The sequence below is a fragment of the Dreissena polymorpha genome, chromosome 9 (assembly GCF_020536995.1).
Source record: "Dreissena polymorpha isolate Duluth1 chromosome 9, UMN_Dpol_1.0, whole genome shotgun sequence".
In the NCBI taxonomy this organism is placed as follows: domain Eukaryota; kingdom Metazoa; phylum Mollusca; class Bivalvia; order Myida; family Dreissenidae; genus Dreissena; species Dreissena polymorpha.
This window is the reverse complement of record NC_068363.1, coordinates 14,592,528-14,612,425: the sequence shown is the minus strand read 5'-3', so window position 1 is coordinate 14,612,425 and position 19,898 is coordinate 14,592,528. Positions and strand designations below refer to the sequence as shown.

At 35.0% G+C, this 19,898-nt stretch overlaps 3 protein-coding genes across 4 annotated transcripts in view; 1 reads left to right on the top strand and 2 right to left on the bottom strand.

The window, feature by feature from the left end:
- Positions 1 to 16,134, top strand: part of LOC127845458 (cytochrome b5-like) — a 64,102-nt gene extending 47,968 nt beyond the window's left edge. Inside the window, exons 1-3 of one of the 2 annotated variants that reach the window (XM_052376384.1) lie at positions 12,966 to 13,157; positions 15,319 to 15,468; positions 15,873 to 16,134. In XM_052376384.1, coding sequence (XP_052232344.1) covers positions 13,080 to 13,157; positions 15,319 to 15,468; positions 15,873 to 16,070 — 426 coding nt within the window. In that variant the 5' untranslated portion in view covers positions 12,966 to 13,079 and the 3' untranslated portion in view covers positions 16,071 to 16,134. Of the gene's footprint in view, positions 1 to 12,965; positions 13,158 to 15,318; positions 15,469 to 15,872 lie in introns of those variants that run through there. The other variant, XM_052376383.1, reaches the window with a different exon arrangement.
- Positions 3,513 to 5,509, bottom strand: LOC127845457 (suppressor of tumorigenicity 14 protein-like). Its single transcript, XM_052376382.1, has 4 exons — positions 5,379 to 5,509; positions 4,937 to 5,199; positions 4,528 to 4,671; positions 3,513 to 3,933 (listed from the first exon to the last, which is right to left on the bottom strand). Exons 2-4 carry the CDS (start codon positions 5,106 to 5,108, stop codon positions 3,719 to 3,721), a joined length of 531 nt encoding a protein of 176 aa, XP_052232342.1. The 5' UTR covers positions 5,109 to 5,199; positions 5,379 to 5,509; the 3' UTR covers positions 3,513 to 3,718.
- LOC127845456 (sortilin-related receptor-like) lies at positions 8,649 to 10,216 on the bottom strand. The gene is made up of 3 exons (XM_052376381.1): positions 9,935 to 10,216; positions 9,510 to 9,653; positions 8,649 to 9,064 (listed from the first exon to the last, which is right to left on the bottom strand). Exons 1-3 carry the CDS (start codon positions 10,185 to 10,187, stop codon positions 8,682 to 8,684), a joined length of 780 nt encoding a protein of 259 aa, XP_052232341.1. The 5' UTR covers positions 10,188 to 10,216; the 3' UTR covers positions 8,649 to 8,681.
- Positions 16,135 to 19,898: the final 3,764 nt, after the last annotated feature.

The window sequence follows — 19,898 nt, the reverse complement described above, 5'->3', positions numbered from 1 at the left end:
TAAAAAATATATGTAACGGTTACTTTACATGGGAAACAGGGTATGGCATGTGATAAATAAATACATACATACATACATGCATGCATGCATGCATACATACATACATGCATACATACATACATACAAACATACATGCAGGCATGCAGGCATGCATGCATGCAAGAAGGCATGCATGCATGCATGCATTATGTATGTAGTTATGCATGCATGCATGCATGCATACATACATACATACATACATACATACATACATACATACATACAGACATACAGACAGACAGACAGACAGACATACAGACAACAACATACAGACAGACAAACATACAGCACAATCAGACAGTACAGACAGACATACAGACAGACACAGACAGAGACAGACAGACAACATACAGACAGACAGACAATACATACAGACACAGACAGACAGACAGACAGCATACAGACATACATACAGACAACAGAACACACACACACACAACACACACACACACACACACCACACACACACACACACACACACACACCCACACCACACACACACACACACACACACACACACACACACACACACACACACACACACACACACACACACACACACACACACACACACACACACACACACACACACACACAACACACACACACACACACGCACGCACGCACGCACGCACGCACGCACGCACGCACGCACGCACGCACGCACGCACGCACGCACGCACGCACGCACGCACGCACGCACGCACGCACGCACACACACACACACACACACACACACACACACACACACACACACACACACACACACACACACACACACACACACACACACACACACACACACACACACACACACACACACACACACACACACACACACACACACACACACACACACACACACACACACACACACACACACACACACACATACATACATACATACATACATACATACACAAATAAATAAATAATAAAAAATAAAAATAAAAACCGTGATATTTAAGTCAATTCAAGCTTTTACCCTTATTGCGGTGTAGGTTTTTACTTTAGGTGCTTAATGCAAACAAGTATTGTAGAGGACGACTTTACCATGTTACTGACTAAATATTTTACCAGTGAACACTATAGGGATAATACACGTTTTCGAGGGCATGATCATCTGCGGGCGCTCTCAAAATCCTGATTTTGAGAGCGCCCGCAGATGATTATGTCCGAAAAATGTGTATTTTCGCTATAATTGCATAAACAAATCACACATACCAAAATAAATAAAAATAAAATTGAAAACAATAAGTCCTGTCCATTCGACATCGACAAAATAATTCGATTATTTCATATGACGTAATACAGTTCAAGGTTGTTTTTTACACATGCCTCACTCGTTCATCATCAGAAATGACGAGGCTTTACCTTCGGATAGGCAGGTATCGATTTACAATGTGTTTAAACAGTGGATTAATGCAAATTTAAAATGCAGCCGCGCAAAGTAAGAAATGATGAAATATTTTGGAATTTACTGGTCGTGACGGATAAATATAACGTCAGAGTAAGTCATTGTTTTCAGTAGATGTTTCTTTTGTACAGGTCTATCTTATTTCATTCCAACTTAATTTTCTAAAAATTAATACTGCCAACATATTGTCACTGAAGTATTTAAAGCATACAGCAGGAACATTGAAGGTACATAAACACTTACTTAAACAGCATAGTCCTTTGAAAGTGTTGAGTAAATAACCTTAACTTCATTGACGTTCAACTTGCCAATAAAATAAAGCTGTTGTCAAGAGAGTGCAGATAGTATTATTTGCAAAGTGGATTGAAATATTAATTGTCTTTATCCCTGCATGCATGAGGAAACTTGTGTTAATTTAATTCAGTTCCCCATTTATGCTTGGAAAGTCGTCGAAGGCTGAAGTTAATAACCACGGTGCCTATACCACGTGACTTCCGGATCTGAGTTGGGATAATAAAGCGCGACCTTGTTAACATTTTTAAGGATCTCTTTTTAAATATTTCCCCATTTTTAATGGGATAAAGTGGAGAGCCCGCTCATTCGTAAGAGTTTTCTATAAGTATCATGATCTTTTGAAACAAATAAGTATTTTTTGTGTAAAGTGCAACCGCGCGTTTGAACGGTTAGAAAAATGTCGGATCAGTGTGGGGACTTCATATCACAAATGCGCGGTTGCACTTTACTGAAAAAAAATACTTATTTGTTGAAAAAGATCATGATACCTATAGATAACTTCAACGAATGAACGGGCTCTCCCCTTTATTCCATTAAAAATGGTGAAATATTTAAAAAAAAAAAAAAAGAGAGATCCTTAAAAATGTTAACTGGGTCGCGCTTTATTATCCCAACAGAGATCCGGAAGTCACGTGGTATAGGCACCGTGTGAACGTAGGCACTGAAGCGGTCAGTCGATGTCTGTTACAATATGGATATTACTTTTTTTAGTTATTACAACCCTATTCCAGTGTGATGTGAATATGTCTGTTCTAGGAGGCGATCGGAAACAAATCTCTCATCTAGCGACAGTCAAAACGAATTATGCCAAGATTCAGAGACTTTATAAAATTATTTAGCCTACAGTGGAATTTTGACAGGAAATCTTAGTTCGCATTAATAATAATAATTATAATAATAATAATAATAATAATAATAATAACAATTAATCACATTCATCACATTACAAACGATAAAGCGATAAGACCTTTAATACGGATGGTGCCAAATGGGTGTATTTTTATTTATATTCTAGAAAATATGTCATTTACACTAATCAAATAACGACAATGCAATGAAGTTCCTAGTATATGTAACTAGCGATGTAAAGAAGCACAAAGGCGCACGGAAGTTGCAGTATGTTGGTAACGAATAGTACAATGCCAAAAAGCATGTGTCATATACCGACATGTAATTCAGCAACTTGAATGGACTTGCGGACATTCCCTTCCATATGAAAGTATGGATTATTCCAGCGTTTGAGTAAACGGGATTTTCGTGACCTTAAGTACAGCTGTTTTTCACCATCACTCTTAGTTGTCGTATCATCGAGTTCACTAATATTTTATGTTATTTTGAATTTTTTGTTTTTTGTGACAATTGTTGTGCAACATTGTGCAAAAGTATTTTGACAACAACAGTCTGAGTATCAAATGCATGTGCACATTAAATCTTAATTTACGATACCCTGCATTCAGTTGTGAAAGTTGTTAAGTAAGTATTTTAATAGTTCTATGTAACAGTGTTGTGCTCTTATGGCATATAAATTTATTTTTGAATTTATTGAGATCACACACAAACAGAATGGATTGTTTAAGTTTTTTTACAACAACTTAATCCACTAAGACTTCGTGAATGAAAATATACTGAATGATAAAAAGGCCTACAGCTGTAGCATTGCATTCTTTGGAATGTGAGAGACCGTCGTTACGCACAGCTATACGAGAAGAACAATATTACGATAAATAAAAGCAACCAAAACAAAGAAATGGCCATCGATTTATTAAATCAGGATAGTTCTGATAAACATAGTGACTTCCGTCATGTAAATTGCTTGTATGCGGAATTGCGCGCAAAGTAAAATCTGCAGCAGACAACAATCATAATCCAGAGCATAATGACGCAAGCAAGTCCGGCAAGCCCGAGCAAAATTAGCATTAGGTTCGTCGTGATACCATGGCAATCGATTTCGTCGGACCCGTCGTAACACTAATCACGGCCATCGCAGACGCCATTTTTGTTGATGCATTGTCCATTCATGCACGTAAACATGTCGAAGCATGTGAGGTTGTGCATCTTGCAGTTGCTCTCGTCTGATTTGTCTTGGCATTCGGCTTTTCCGTCGCAGATGAGATTTTTGTCCACGCATTCGCCGCTCGTTTTGCACTTGAACTGGCCCGAGCAGTCCGCACGGTGGAAAAATTCTGATACAATTAGACATATTTGGGTTTGATAAGTGATGATTTTGATTTTGTAGATTAAACAAATTTATGCTATTTAAACAAAAAACCAGAGCATACATTACTGTAGCGTGTCCTGTAAAACATGTAAAATCAAGAAAACGTTGTTTGATACCATATCAAATGTGCTCAATATAAATGACTTAAAAAGACCCAGTCTTACGTGCAAATTATGCGGAATATTTACCAATTTTGATCAAAAAAAATATTGTTATCAACTCATATAATAACTTCTCGGAATGATTTATTAAGCTGTAACACGGGAGATCACTTATACAAGACGTTGTAAAACATGTCACTGTATTATCATCCAATTCTGATATTGGTTAACGATGACCATGCACATTCCGAAGAGTTCCATGCTACAGCTGTTTGCTGTGTTTCAACCATTACGACAAAATTTAGTGTTTTAGGCAACGCAATACGAAAACTTGAATGTTAGGTTTTCAATCAAAGCTATTTAACATGCACTTTTCTGTCTGTGTGTCTTAATAGAAAATAAAAGCTTTTAATTTATCAGGAGATATGCGCGCACATCGGTGATTTTCTAATACGTACCATTTTTCACAGACGTCAAGACCAGTTCCAACTCTCCGTGTGTAGTCCGGTCGCGTGTCGTCTGCAGACGAACCGTGATGGCGTTACCGGACGACATGAAAACAGTTTTGGCGGGAAGTTTGCAGCCGCAGATGCCCCCTTTGTCTAAAATGTATTTTTTCGTTTGCTATTCATATGCAACAAGGCTTAACAAAACGTAGTTTATTTAAGCATAGTGATAGAATAACCGCGCCAATAGAATGCTACCTTAGCAGATGTTACGTCTTTCATGCACAATGGATAGTCTCTGAACAAATAGTATTAAGAAATAATACCAAAATTAGATAAATATCAAATCCATCTCAATACATATATATTCAACCTGCCAAAACACATATCAAAGACAAATATTTTTTTAAATATACCCGACCTGATAACATCTTCGAAATGTCCGACGAATTCCCGTCAAATATATCCAGTCTGTTGAGATGAGATAGCATGCAGCGGACGACAAATTTGAAATCTCCGTCCCGAGTTTGAAGAGAGTGGCGACCAAAAGACAGTCGTCTGCGGTCACTATGGTAACGGAGCAGTTCTGGCATTTCGGTATGATCTTGTGCTGATGGCTTGAAACGGAAATAACCATAGACCCGTTTAACGATTTCGTCTGCGAGCAGTGTTTCGTGATGTCAACTGAAATGAATATCGACGAGGTGAGTTAAGTATCATTTCCTTATTACAATAATGATGATGATGATATAAAAACAATATATGCAGCATGAACAAGAATATTAAAAATCAATTAAATGTAAGTATATAAATTCGCGAAATACAGTGTTTATGCATATATATATTCTTTTTATTCCACTTACAGCCTCCAAGAATCGCTAGGCATGTCGAATCATCCTGGGAAAATACTCGTCCACTCTGCAGACACATGCTCAAAGTAAAAATCAAAATAAGCGACCAAACAGAAAGCTCCATTGAAATAATATGTTTTTACAGTATATAAAATCCTAGTTCTAAATGGTTCTCAGCACACGCCTGAACTGGCAATACAGTTTTGGTATAATAATAAGAGTGTAAACATGTAAATGCGGCAAAATCTGAATTTGACGAGATTATTTACATATATTTGCATATTATTTTAAAGATATTTTCTGATGATTACCAACAATCAGTTCCGAAATAACAATCTCTTGTTTCAGTTTGCTTTGTTGGCGCACCGGAACGTTGTAATTGTTATACGCATTTATCTGCGAGCCGTTGTGAAACACATTGGTTAATAACGAATAATTACCGACAATTCAGTTGTTAACGCAATAAATGTGTGCTAAGTGTATGGTATGCCAAATCTAAATGTGTTCATGATTTGATATTGAGATGTTACCGTATGTCATAACGTGTTATGTCTGAGAAAGTGCTACTATCAAACCAAACGTCACATAGTGGTTTATATAAATTAAATTTATATCTCGTTCTTAGCAAAAGTCTAAAGCGCAGATAAAATCATGTTTTACCGATTATAAAACTATCAATAAAACATATCTCGTTCGTTTCTACAATACGTATTCTTTTATTTGGCATGCACATGTTTTTATAAATATTTTGAAGTAATGGAAATTTAGTGTTATGCAATTTATTTATACCACACAGAATTTTTAATAGTTGAACATTTCATATATTGCCTTCAATATCATTGTAAACATATGCATGAGCCGCATATTGCATAGGCTTTCCCATCGTGGCAAATGAATTTAAGCTATTTTGTCATATTTTAAAATTAATAAAACTTGTTAAATCCCATTCTGGTGATTGCTGATACATTTATACGGTAAGTTGTTGTTTCATTTTGTGTTACCTTTAACCTCAGCCTCATCAAAAATATAAAGAGTAACAGTTTGTTATCCATATTATTTTCACGAACATCTTTTATGGTAGACTATTATACTATAATTATAGTTCATTGTAACACGTGTTGTTCCTTCCCTTAGACGCCTTGGTAGAAACGTGTGTTCATAGTAGTTCCATTAATTAAAAGGTTACTTCGATTGCGATTTATAGCATCTTATGCCCCAAAATATCTATGCTTAACCCCTAGGTTAATGATACATTATATACAAATTTTATACGTATAACGACATTCGACATTGTGAGAATATCCTTCGACCCCATTGCGACAGGCACTAGTTATGTCTTAAAGTATGTGTAGTGGAATAGATATACGATGAGTAAATCGCTCTCATTTCAAACTTATACATGTATTTATACTGGGCACATTGACATTGCTGTCGTTTCCACGTGTATGGAATAAGTCGAAGTTGCCGCACATTACAGTGTGTTTGTTGTTTTTCACACAAATACAAAACATGAAAAGTTTTTTTATATATTATAGATAGCACAAAAAGTAATGCGTATAATCGATTTACAGTCATCTTTGTAAATACCAGTCGATATGCCTTTTAGAATTCATGTAATATACTAATCTACGTTGGTGATATATGTGTTTTTCTGACTTAATACTTTTATACAATATATCCATCTTGAATACCGGTAACAAATCATGTTTATCGGCCGACAATCATCGTCTACCAGTTATTTGTTTGTTCTTGACCATAAATGCCATCACGGCGTGTATAGGTGAAGAGATTGCACGTACGTAATTGTCATAAACAAGTCAATAAACAGCCGAATGGTTAACGTACTCATGTGGAAGTTTGCATGTTTGAATTAATCCGAGAAATCATTTTAAAACAGCTTTTTTGTTATAAAGATAGAGTAGAGAACATCCATGGTGGGAGTACGGCAATCGGTATTCGTATTTCAGAAAATATACCCTTCCGTCATTTTAATGTTTTTTAGATGATTTGTATGGTATGGAAAGAGGTGTTGTTTACTTTTGTATTTGTTTTAGACATAATTTTATGTTGAAAGCAAGACATTTGTGACAGTGGATTCGGCCTTGATATACCTAAATCCAATGCCTTGCTAAAGTGGTTTAAGAAATAGAACATGACGTCGGTGAGGCGATGTACGGCATACACATAAGTCAACCGGTCGACGAAATCATCCTGCTCTATGCTTGTATTGTGGTTTGAGAGTTTGATTTATTAGATATATATTTTGTGTATCTTTGTTTGATTGTGCTATACTATTGTGGTCGTTTTATAATTGGAGCATAAAGTCGGCGAGTCGCCGTACGACATACACCTAAGACAACCGGTCACCGTCGGCAATATGAGATAATATGTAACATTTGTGGTTTGCTAAAATGTGGGAATCGTTTAGTTTAAACAAAATCCTTTTTTTTAATAATGATCCAGTAATTTATGTTCCTGCGATTAAATGCACATTTGATTTTCATACAGAAATTTCACTTTAATGTCGACGTTCGTGTACATTAGTGTGTGTGGGGGGTGGGGGGATATATCCTCTCAAGAATATTTAATGTTGAAATCAGCATGTTTAAATGGTTTGTTGAGAACGCGATTAGGGTCGGATGTATGTCTAGTATATTGACATGGAAAGTAGCATGATTCGTAATAAGTTGGAGAGGAAAAGTCTCGATAATGTTTGAGCAAATGGGATTAACGCGAATTTAATTACACCTGTTTTCCGCCATATATTATTAGTTGTCCTTCATTAGTTGTCCATCAAGTCCACAATTATGTTAAGTTATTTTGAACTTGTTTTTGTGACAATGATTTCAACACAATATGCAATAATTAATTGACAATAACAGTCTGTAATTTTACTGGATTTGCTAATTTAATCGTCAACCTACGATACGCCGCTTGTAGCGAAAGTTGTAAAGCAAGTATTTTAATAGTTATCTTTAACAGTGTTTTGTTCTTGAGACAATTTAATAAAAAAAATTCTTGAGTTTTATGAGATCACAAAAGATGACAAACAAACATAATATATTATTTAAATTAGAACTAAATCCACGAAGTCCCCGTGAATGCCGTCATACTGAATAATAAATAGGCCTGCCGCTGTTGCATCGAACTCTTCGAAATGTACATAATCATCGTTTCGTATAACGGTTCGGGAAGATACATTATATAAAAGTAATATAATAAATAAAAGTGACTTATATAATGAATTGTTATCGATTTATTAAATCTGGATATTCACTGACTTCAAAAAAGTTCGCATAAACATAGTAACTTTGGCTATGTAAATTGCTTGTACTCGGATTTGCGCGCAGTGTAGAACTTGCAACCGACAGCAATCGTTATGAAGAGCATGATCAGGCAAATAATTGCAGCGACCCCGAGCAAAATGATCGCCAGATTCGCCTTGATTCTATGGCAACCGATTTCGTCGGATCCGTCGTGACACTGATCATTGCCGTCGCATACGCCATTTTTGTTTATGCACTGGCCGCTCTTGCACGTGAACATGTCGAGGCACGTGATGTTTTTCATCTTGCAGTCGTTCTCGTCTGATTCGTCGCGGCAGCCGGCTTTTCCGTCGCAGACGAGATATTTGTCCACGCATTCACCGCTCGTTTTGCACTTGAACTGGCCCGCGCAGTCCGTGTGGTTGAACAGTTCTGAGACAATAAGAGACATATTTTGGTTTAAAATTGATGGATTTGATTTCTTAGTTTTAACAATCCTATTTGAACAACAGAACAGCACTAACGTAAGCGTGTACAGGAAAACATGTTACATCCAGAAAACGTCGTTTGATTCTATAGTAAAGGCGCTTTACTTTAATGACTTAAAATACCAAGTTACAAAAGCGAAGTGTTCGGAATATGAATCAATTTTAATCAAAGGAAACGTTGTAATACACTCATATAACTCTCAGAATGATCTAATCACTTATTAACTTGTAAACGGGAGATCCGTGATAGCAAAATTTAATGTTTTACTGTACGCAATATGAAAACGCCAAATACTCCGTTTGAAGCAATGATGTGATAGTGTATGTACGTTATTAATTGTAATTTCTTCGGAGATATGCGCGCACATCAGCGATTGTCCAATACGTACCGCTTTTTACTGACGTAACTACCAGTTCCAGCTCGCCGTGTGTCGTCTGGTCGCATGTCGTCTGCAGACGGACCGTGATGGCGTTACCAGACGACTTGAAAACAGTATTGTCGGGAAGTTTACAGCCGCAGATGCCAACTTCATCTAAAATGAACTTTTTAATCGTTTGCGAATACCATTCGACTTAGCTTCTGAATATAAAAAGTAGTTTCTGTAAAGTATTCTTATTGAATAACAACTCCGTTAGAATGTCGCAGTGCTTTTTTACCAGATGTCACGTGTTTCACGCAAAAATACTTTCTGTATTAATACTATGAAGTAACAATACAAACTTAAATGAATATTAAATCCTGTTTCAGTATATATGTCTTCAACCTGCCAAGACACATACGAAATGCAAAAATTTATATAAAAATATACCAGACCTGATAAAATCTTTGAAATTTCCGAAGAATTCCCGTCAAATATATCCAGTCTGTTTATATCGCATTCAGCAGCAGAGGAGTTTGAAATCTCCGTCCCAAGTTTGTAGAGCGTGGCGACCAAATTATTGTCGTCTGCGGTAACAATGGTAACGGAGCAGTTCTGGCATTTCGGTATGACCTTGTACTGATGGCTTGAAACGGAAATGACCAAAGACCCGTTGATCGATTTCGTCTGCGAGCAGTGATTCGTCATGTCAACTTAAATAAATGTAAATTCAGTGACTTAAGTATCACATCTAACGAAAGAAAATAATAATAATAATAATAATAATAATAATAATAATAATATTAATGATAATAATGATGATAATGATAATAATGATGATAATGATAATGATGATGATGATGATGATGATGATGGTGCTGCTGCTGCTGCTGCTGCTGCTGCTGATGATGATGATGATGATGATGATGATGATGATGATGATGATGATGATGATGATGATGATGATGATGATGATGATGATGAACATACGTTACGACCGTTATCAAAGTTTTGAACGGTGTTGTATGTTATTTCCATAGCTGCAGCACACACAAGAATATAAAAATAAGATTCAAGTATATAATTGTGTCTGAAGTTCAGTGTGCATGTATATATGTTAATGAAAATCCACTTACTGCCTCCGAGCATCGCTAGGCATGTTGAGTCATCCTGGGCAAAAACTCCTCCACTCTGCAGACGTATGCTCAAAGTCAAAATTAAAATCAGCGACCAGACACACAGCTCCATTGAAATAATATTTGTATTAGTTTACACTGTATGAAACCCACGACCTAACTGGTTCAGAGCGAACACCGGAATAATCAATACAGATTCAAATTAGAGAATATACATCATGAAACGCGGAAAATTATTGATTGTCGCGGACATGCATATATATCTCGCAACATTAATTTAAATATCTTTGCTGTTGATTACCAACTGTTACAATCGATTTCAAAATGACAGTAATTTGCTTGCGTTTACTGCGTTTGCGGAGCGGAACTATATAAATGATATACGTATCCTTCTGTTTCTATATTCACTAACGTTTAAATACATTAATAAGAATCGATTCTTGTTTTCATATTCTGTTCCTACGTTAACAAAATTACTGACTTTTTTTAAGGTATATATTCTATATATTTCATATTGATAACGTAAAACGTCAAATACGATTATCGTTTAAGACACTTAATTGCTTTTATTTTTCAAATCTCGCTTTGCAGAATCAAAATAAGTATCTAACTAAATCAGCATTCAAAGCGCTGGAATAGGAGAGCGAAGAAAGATTGTTTTTAGGAAATGGAATGAAGACGGAATCTAGAGATGGGTAGTATAATAATAATAACATAAATATCAGCCATTCTCTGTTAAAAGGGGGTTTAATGTATGTGCGTAAAGTGTCGTCACAGATTAGCCTGTGTAGTCCGCAAAGGCTAATCAGGGATGACACTTTCCGCCTTCATTACAATAAAGAGGTTTCAAATAAGCATTTGTCCGTAAATTAAATAGCACCTTCTAACATATTATTTAACAATGATGTGTGCTTGAAACAGTTACATAACTTGTTTATTGAGTTTATTGAGTAAACTAAACAAACACATTGAATTTCATAAGTTAGCTTTTCATAAGAAATAAATCCACGAAGATAAACTAAATAGTAAATATTCCCACAGCTGTACGAGAAGATAAATAATATAATAAATAGGTGTGACTAATATAGTTTCGCGAACTTCAAAAAGGTCGCTAAAAATTGCTACTTCGGTTAAGCTAGTGGCTTGTAACCGGAATTGCGTGAATTATAGAACCTGCAGCAGACGGCAATTATAATACATAGCATTATGATGCAAACAAGTCCGGCGACCACGAGCAAAATGATCGCCAGTTTAGCCTTGATACCATGGCAACCGATTTCGTCGGATCCGTCGTTACACTGTTTCAGGCCGTCGCAGACACCATTTTTGTTGATGCACTGTCCGTTCCTACACGTTAACATGTCGAAGCACGTGATGCAGTCGCTCTCGTCTGATTTGTCGCGGCAGACGGCTTTTCCGTCGCAGACAAGATTTTTGTCCGCGCATTCTTTGCTCGTTTTGCACTTGAACTGGCCATAACTCGTGTTATTGAAAAATGAAAACCAGACACATAAATTGTTTATCAGAATTACGTTATGGTCATGAGCTAGGTTAGTAATCATTAAGCTAAGAAATAAATGCTTAACGAAACCCTATATATTTTCCAGTAATATGTTGAGTTTTCTAAGAAATTGGGATTAGTGCAGAACACATTCAAATGTGATGAGCCCAGCTTGCTTATTCCAATCGAAAACATTGCATGAAAAGCGTTTTCCTTTGAAAAATGTTTCATTTACAAAATGAGTATTTTTATACAATATGGCTACATTTACTTATTAAGACTCAATATTCTAATGAAAGAAACAATATTCGTCGTAGTATTTGCGTAGACTGGATATGATTTCGGTTAATTACCGTTTGTTCTTACTTAAATTATGAACTTATTAATATTTATATGTATATTATCTTGTAAATGATAAATAGCAAAGGAATTAATAACTGTAATGAAACGATTAATTTTCAAATACAATGATCATGATTTTTCTGTAAACAATGGTTAGTCCAGTAACTGGCTCAATAGCGTGCGTAGTTCTCATCGAATATTTCAATTAACCCCGTGTATTTATAAAAATATTTAACAATCTAATTATGTTATCTTTAAAGCACTTGTTTAATCTGCGATTATCTTTTCTTCAGGATAATGTATGATCAGGCGATAAGTAACCGCTTTAAATAGCTGAAGCCACAAAAGAAGCGCAACTTAAAACCTTTTGTTCCACTTATAAACTGTAAACACATCGCACCAAAATGCGGTCATATCAAATTAAACAGCCTGTAAGCTTACATTGGAAGAAAAGCTATGATAACAAACATATTCAATATATCGTTTCTTTATAGCGGACATATTTAACAATGATTTATGGCAAAAATATAATAGTTAATTGGCGAAGTATGTTGTGCCGATATAACCAGCTCATTTAGTGTTTGATTCAAAATCACCATTTGGAATTTCGGAAGTTCGCAAATGGATGGATTTACAGGTGTGGATTTCAAGAAAGGGCTCTCGCGATTTGTGCAGACGCTGCTCGATTCCTCGTCGAAGGTTTGTTACATTACCTTATCAATTTCGTGCCAATAATATCACATGTGCACATCATCATCATCATCATCATCATCAACATCATCATCATCATCGTCATCATCATCATCATCATCATCATCATCACCACCACCACCACCACCATTATCATCATTAGTATCATTATTATTATACAAATGATCGTTATTATTATTATACAAACTATCGTCGTCATCATCGTCGTCGTAATCGTTTCGCCGTCGTCGTCATAATTGTCATCATCGTCATCGTCGTCATCGAAATCGTCCTTATCATCGGTATCATCGGCATCATCATCGGCATCATCGGCTTCATCATTGGCATCATCATTATCATCATGAGCACAAGCAACGCCATCAGCACTAGCACAAGCATAATATTCCTTTACGTCCTTTGAACGAGATTCGAACAGTCGTTTCTCACCTATATGCAGCGATTCCTTTGTGCCCAGGGAGTCACCGCACGAACTTCATCGTTCACTTAACGCATTGAAATACGACCCATAAACTTATTCACTTGCTCTCGTTTTCAGAATTTCGCGCATTTGCGACGTTAACTTATTAGTTTATTTTCTCGTATTTCTTAAATTGTTTTGCATCTTTCACATCGTTAGCGAAAGTATTAAGGGGTGTTGCAGCAGTTTATTTAACCGAGGATATATTTATAGCAATACCGATGATGCTATTATCACAACTCAATATTTTTGTTATAAGTATCATCAGAAATGACCGAGTTGGTTCATAATATAATTGTCAGTGGTTCGATCCCAGGTGGGGTTAACTTTTTTTTACTTTTTTTTCTTTAATTTCATTTTTGTTTTATACTGGAGCTCTTTAGTCCTGTTGTTTACATTTATCAATTTAAAGCATTTAAACACAAATTTCAAAACATGAAGAAATCTGTGAACATGTAAGTTATTAATGATTAAGGTCGAGTTTGATACTGTATGGTATTATGTTCGTGATTAAATTGTTTTTTTATTAATGTCTTTTGGTAAGCTGGTGTGATCCCAGTTAAGATTGTAAACAATTTCTAATGTTTATGCATATTTCTAACAATCTATGTACCAGTACTTGGATTTTGCCTTATTGCTGTATTTTATGAAATATGACGTCTAGACGGTAGGGATAATTAAAACTAAAAATCTCTGTTAAAAGTGCGGTGACCTCCTATTTTTATTTGTGTTTTATGAATTCTATTTGACAGAAAAAATTAAATTTCATTTATGTGGCTACAATAGTAAAAAAATGAAGTTTTTTTGGTTGACATAAAAATTATAAAAAATAAATTTCTTAAAATGTAACTTGTGTACTCCATTTTATTGGTAGTGTGTGGTTTAATTAAATGGTTTATGATGTATCTTAGCTTATATAATATCTACATGTTGCCAATTTCATAGGTTATTAATTATTTTAACGCAATTAGAGATTTTTCAGTTTTATTGAAAAAGTACGTGTCATATAATGTTGAATAAAATCAAAACAATGCCGGTGACCCTATGTTTTTATTTCATTTTTCATATAGTATTTGTATATATCTGAAATATAAATTTCGGACAAAATCTATTTGATGGAAAAAAATCAGCAAAACTGCAACAACACCCCTTAACAGTATCAAAATATATTTAAATCAACGTATAACAGTTATTCCACCGAGCATTATTAAGCAATATGGTATCGATTATTGAATTATTACCAAAACGTAATCAGCTAAATTAGTTAACTTTAGACAATACCGATTAAAAATCACTCTTAAGCTGTTTAAGTAATCCGCTATAATTATCTTGACCTTTAGTCCTTTAAATATGTTACATTAAGTTGTATAATTTAATTGCATTAAATTATTCATCATTGTGTACAACGTAATGAAGGAATTATAAATGATGTGTTATTATTTTAGTTACATATTAGGGTGTAATAATCGATGTGCATATGAAAGTTAGTATAAGTACTCACGATAACACAATAAATAAAAAACGTATCTGTATGTATAACTGTTTAGGAATATTACTTTACATTCAGAAAAAAGTGCGTAACACATCGAATAGAAATTATGCATAGTCTTGCTTCATATACTTCTAAGACGTGCGAATTTCAAGTACGCATTCAAAATAATGTATTGCCAATTTTTATTCTCAACCTTGCAGTTAGTAGAAGTGGAACCAGTTTTTGAACCAAAACCAGCTCCCGATGTAGGTCAGTTTACGTTAGAAGACGTCAGCTTCCACTCCGATGCGTCATCATGTTGGATTGTGATTGCCGATAAAGTATATGACGTCACGGACTTTTTGCATACGGTACACTATAAATGCTAGTTTATTTATTTTACATACGATACAATATATATGCTAGTTTATTCATTTACTCAATTGATTCTGGCAGACGAATTAAGTGCAATTCGTTTTGCAGTACATATGTTAACAAGAAATGGTTTTCGCTTATATCATAAATGGTAGATTTGAATGTTGATTATTGTTTATGGCAATTAACGAGCGAAACCGCTCTTAATTGCTCAGTATATCCACACAATGTTAGTTTTGGACCCGTGGTGTTTTTCTGCTTAATATCTTAATATTTTAAATGCATGATCGTAAAAATGAGTTTTGTGTGAGCGATTTATTTATTACAGACGCCATATTTTCCATTCTACTCAACAAAATATTATTGTAAAATTATTTCGCTTATTTCTTAACTTTCCCAGCATCCAGGAGGCGAGGAAATAATTCTGGAGAACGCAGGATCGGACGCGACCATTTCATTCCAGTCAAAGGGCCACTCCGCGTCTGCGGTCGACACGATGGCGAAATACTGCATAGGCGAGTTGGTTCAGGCAAGTACGCGTGCAATAAATCATAATGTAAACGGCTTATTGGTTCTATGCGGGCTTTCACGCCAATGACGAGTTAGTTAAAGTAAAAACGCGTTCTTTATCGACCATGGCGAGTTGGTGCAGGCAAGTAATCGGTTAAAATGTCGACTTGGTTATGGAAAGTAAGCGTGTTATTATGTCACAGGCGAGTTGGTTAATGCACATATGCGTGCTATTATGTCATCGATTATGTGGTTAAGCTAGTTTGAGTTCTATAACGGCACTGGCTAGTTAGTTCAAGCAAGTATACATTCTGTACTGAGACTGTCGAGTTTGTTAAGGCAAATATGTAAGCTTTAATGGCACCGGCGAGTTGATGCACGCAAGTGTGTGCGATGAATGGAGCACCAGCTATGGCGACTAAGTTTAGGCAAATACATGAAGTGCACACAAATACGTGCTATTATGGCACTTGCTAGTTGTTTCAGTCAAGTATGCATTCTAAAATTGAATTGGCGAGTTTGTTCAAGAATATATGAGAGCGATAATGGTTTGTCGAATGTGTCTAGGCAAGTGCACGGTGAATAGCTATAATAAAAACTCGTGTAATACTAGAATCGGCGAGTTGTTTCAAGCAAATATGATAGCGATAATGGCTTGGCGACGAATGTGTTCAGGCAAGTGCGCGGTGAATAGCTCAACAAATACTCGTGTAATAATAGCATTGGCGAGTTTGGTGAAGCATATATAATTGCGATAATGGGTTGGCGAATGTGTTCAGGCAAGTGCGCGGTGAATTGTTCTAATACATTCTCGTGGTATAATAGCATTGGCGGGTTAGTTCGGTGCGGATGCATTTTATTATGACATCGACGAAAGGGATCTAATAAGCGTGTTAGTTCAGTTACATTATAATATGTGTGTTATAGAATGGGCGAGTAACTTGGAAGGGTTTTTATCGCATTGGCGACTTGATTATTGCTGTCACGAGCACGAAAAACCTTGCATACGTTCATTAATTATCCGCTTGAATCAGTTATACCAATGTTTATGTTAAAGAGATAATACTTGCTTGATCGCGTTTATCCGCCGCATTTTACTAGATATATATAATTTCTTTAATTGTCGGAACTTCTTTCACAGTTAAATGCTTCTTTTTGTAAAATATTCCGCACTGATTTGTCTTCTTTGCCTGCAGAAAAACAACTCGCAAGTCGTAGTAGAATAAGTTAACGGTTACATGTTAGTGGTGTTTTGTTTCTCTTTTAGGTCGGAAAGATGTAACAAAATAACGATCGATTGTTTTCTTTCAGCAAGATCGCAGGTACAAAACGACACGTCCACCGTTTTGAGATGACACCAGATACGATAAATGTGTTACCTGTGTGCTAATTTTTATAATTTATTATTGTTATTTTTAATTATTATTTTAATTATTATTATCATTATTATTGTACAATTACCGGTAATATCTTACAAAAAACGTATTTTATCTGTTTAACTATTGTTGATATCGCGTTTATTAACAGAACAATTCATATTTGCAGCTACGTTGTTCCCTGAAAAGTATGTTATTTGCCTGAGTTAATATACATGCACACGTGCATATGTACAGTATTGTTCTATTCACTGCAAATAATTCAAACATATATGCAATCGTTGTGTGTTCAACTTTGTATTGTAATATATCTTGAAGTTCTTATTCAGTGTTATTTTATCATATAACGATAGTTTCGTTTAACATACAAATATTAACCTGCATCTTTTAGGATGATAACGTTTGCGATGTAAATAAAAACGGTTTACTGGGGGGAGGGCCCAACCAGGGAGGGGTCCCCCCTCCCTATATATATATTTATTATTTTTTGGAATTTGGCACTTTGTAAGGTGAATTTTAATGCTTATAAATCCTTATTTTGTGATAAAAATTCATTGAATATAACGAGTAAATTAGCACCTTTCGGAATTCTTAAGCTTTAAACATTGGTGTGAATTCACAATAATATTAAAGGTTTTAGATTTCTGAAACTTACAGGTTTAAACTAATGACGATTATCCTTATCACCTCTCTAATTGCTTCCACCATTTTTTTTCACAAATTAATAACGTCACAGCTTTTTTTTATCTGATTTTGGGAAAGACCTTGCCTTTTTAGGAGAAAAAATGTGCGAAACGCCTATTTTTGGGGTGAAATAATGAAAGTCTTAAATAATCAATTTAACATATTTTACTGTTTTCAAACAAATTCAAGGCAACAAATAATTTAATTATACACCATTTTTATACACTTGATCAGGTTAACTTATATAATGAGATCGATTTGTTGTTTCAATTTTACTTATTTTTTTACCAATTAACCATTAATTTAGAAGTTGACATTACTCAATTCTCGGTACTCAATTATTTTAAATACTGAATTCTGCCAAATTCTTATCTGTTGCTCGGCAAATTTATGAATCTGTTTTTCTTTTCAACAAACATGTTAACTATCTCTTCGTAGCCCTTTTCAGTGATTTCCTTTCAAAACTTATAAATACTAAGTTTTAATAGCTTTGTCAGTAATTTTGTACCCGTTCAAATCCAGGGCCCCATTCCCAAAGTACAAAAAGTACCGTTATTACTCTATGTTTTCGGACACTCTAAGTTTTCGGACTCCCCCTTTTTTAGCAAAAATAATTATTTTTCGTGACTCTTTATTTTCGGACACACGAGTTTTCGTTCGTTATTTATGTCTCAAAATTTTGTTAATATTTTTCTTATCTAAGTGTTCGGACACGAATTTTCTTTATTATTTTTAAGTGTCCGAAAACATAGAGTAATTACGGTATATATTATTCCCAATTGGGACCTGAAAATGCCCAATTAAAGGTTTAAAAAAAATCAAACTTTTAGAGGGGAAAAATATGTCTAGGGGTAAGGGCCTTCTCAAAGAAGGAGAAAAAACTTGCGTCAGCAATTATCAGGCCATAGTCTACGACCTCCTGTAGCAGTTGCTTCCATTCGCTGCTATTCTTTCCTTGACTAGTCAAAATACAGACAGACAGACAGACAGACAGACAGACATAGTTTATTCAGACTTATACAATAGTACATCGTCTTAATACTAAAAATACACATCATATTCTGTCACGTGAATGCGAATAATAACATAACATTATATAACATAAAATCAATACAAATAAACATAATATATGGTAAGAACACATAAGTTCTAACGAGGGGTGGTAAAATCTATTCAACAGTATTATTTAGGATTGTATTTCTTACAACTAGAGCTTCTTTTATATATTTGCATACATTGGAAATTACTAATCTATCACAAGAAACTAATAATTTGTGAAATTTATACACAGATGGATTAATATAATATGTATTACTTATATATTTTTTTCTTAAATCGATGTAACATCGGCATATACATATAAAATGATATTCGTCTTCTAAATCAGTGTCATTACAACATAAACAATAACGTTCATTGCGTGGAATATTGTGTTGGGCATATCTGATGGGGAGTGATCGCCCCTGCTATGATGGCGGATTTTTTCAAACCGGACAATAAAAGTTAATAAAAATAAATGTTTTCATGTGTTAAAAGCTGTTAAAATTCGTGGATAGTGCAAAAAGGATGGTAATATAAATATATAAACTCATCGGAAGATTGTACGCCGTAAAAAATGTGTCTGTATGGCTACTTTTTATTTCTTTGATTTTTTCACTGTGCGCGAACAAAGGAATATGGATTATCATATGTGCATCGTGATGTGTTATTGAAAACCGGTTTACTACCTCGTCAAATTGATTGGACTATATATAAAGGTAAATAAACTTTACAAGCGTCGCTTACAAACATGGATAATCAAGACTTTTGTCTACCAATTCAAAACAGATATGGTGTTTTGTCCGATCCGCCTAATT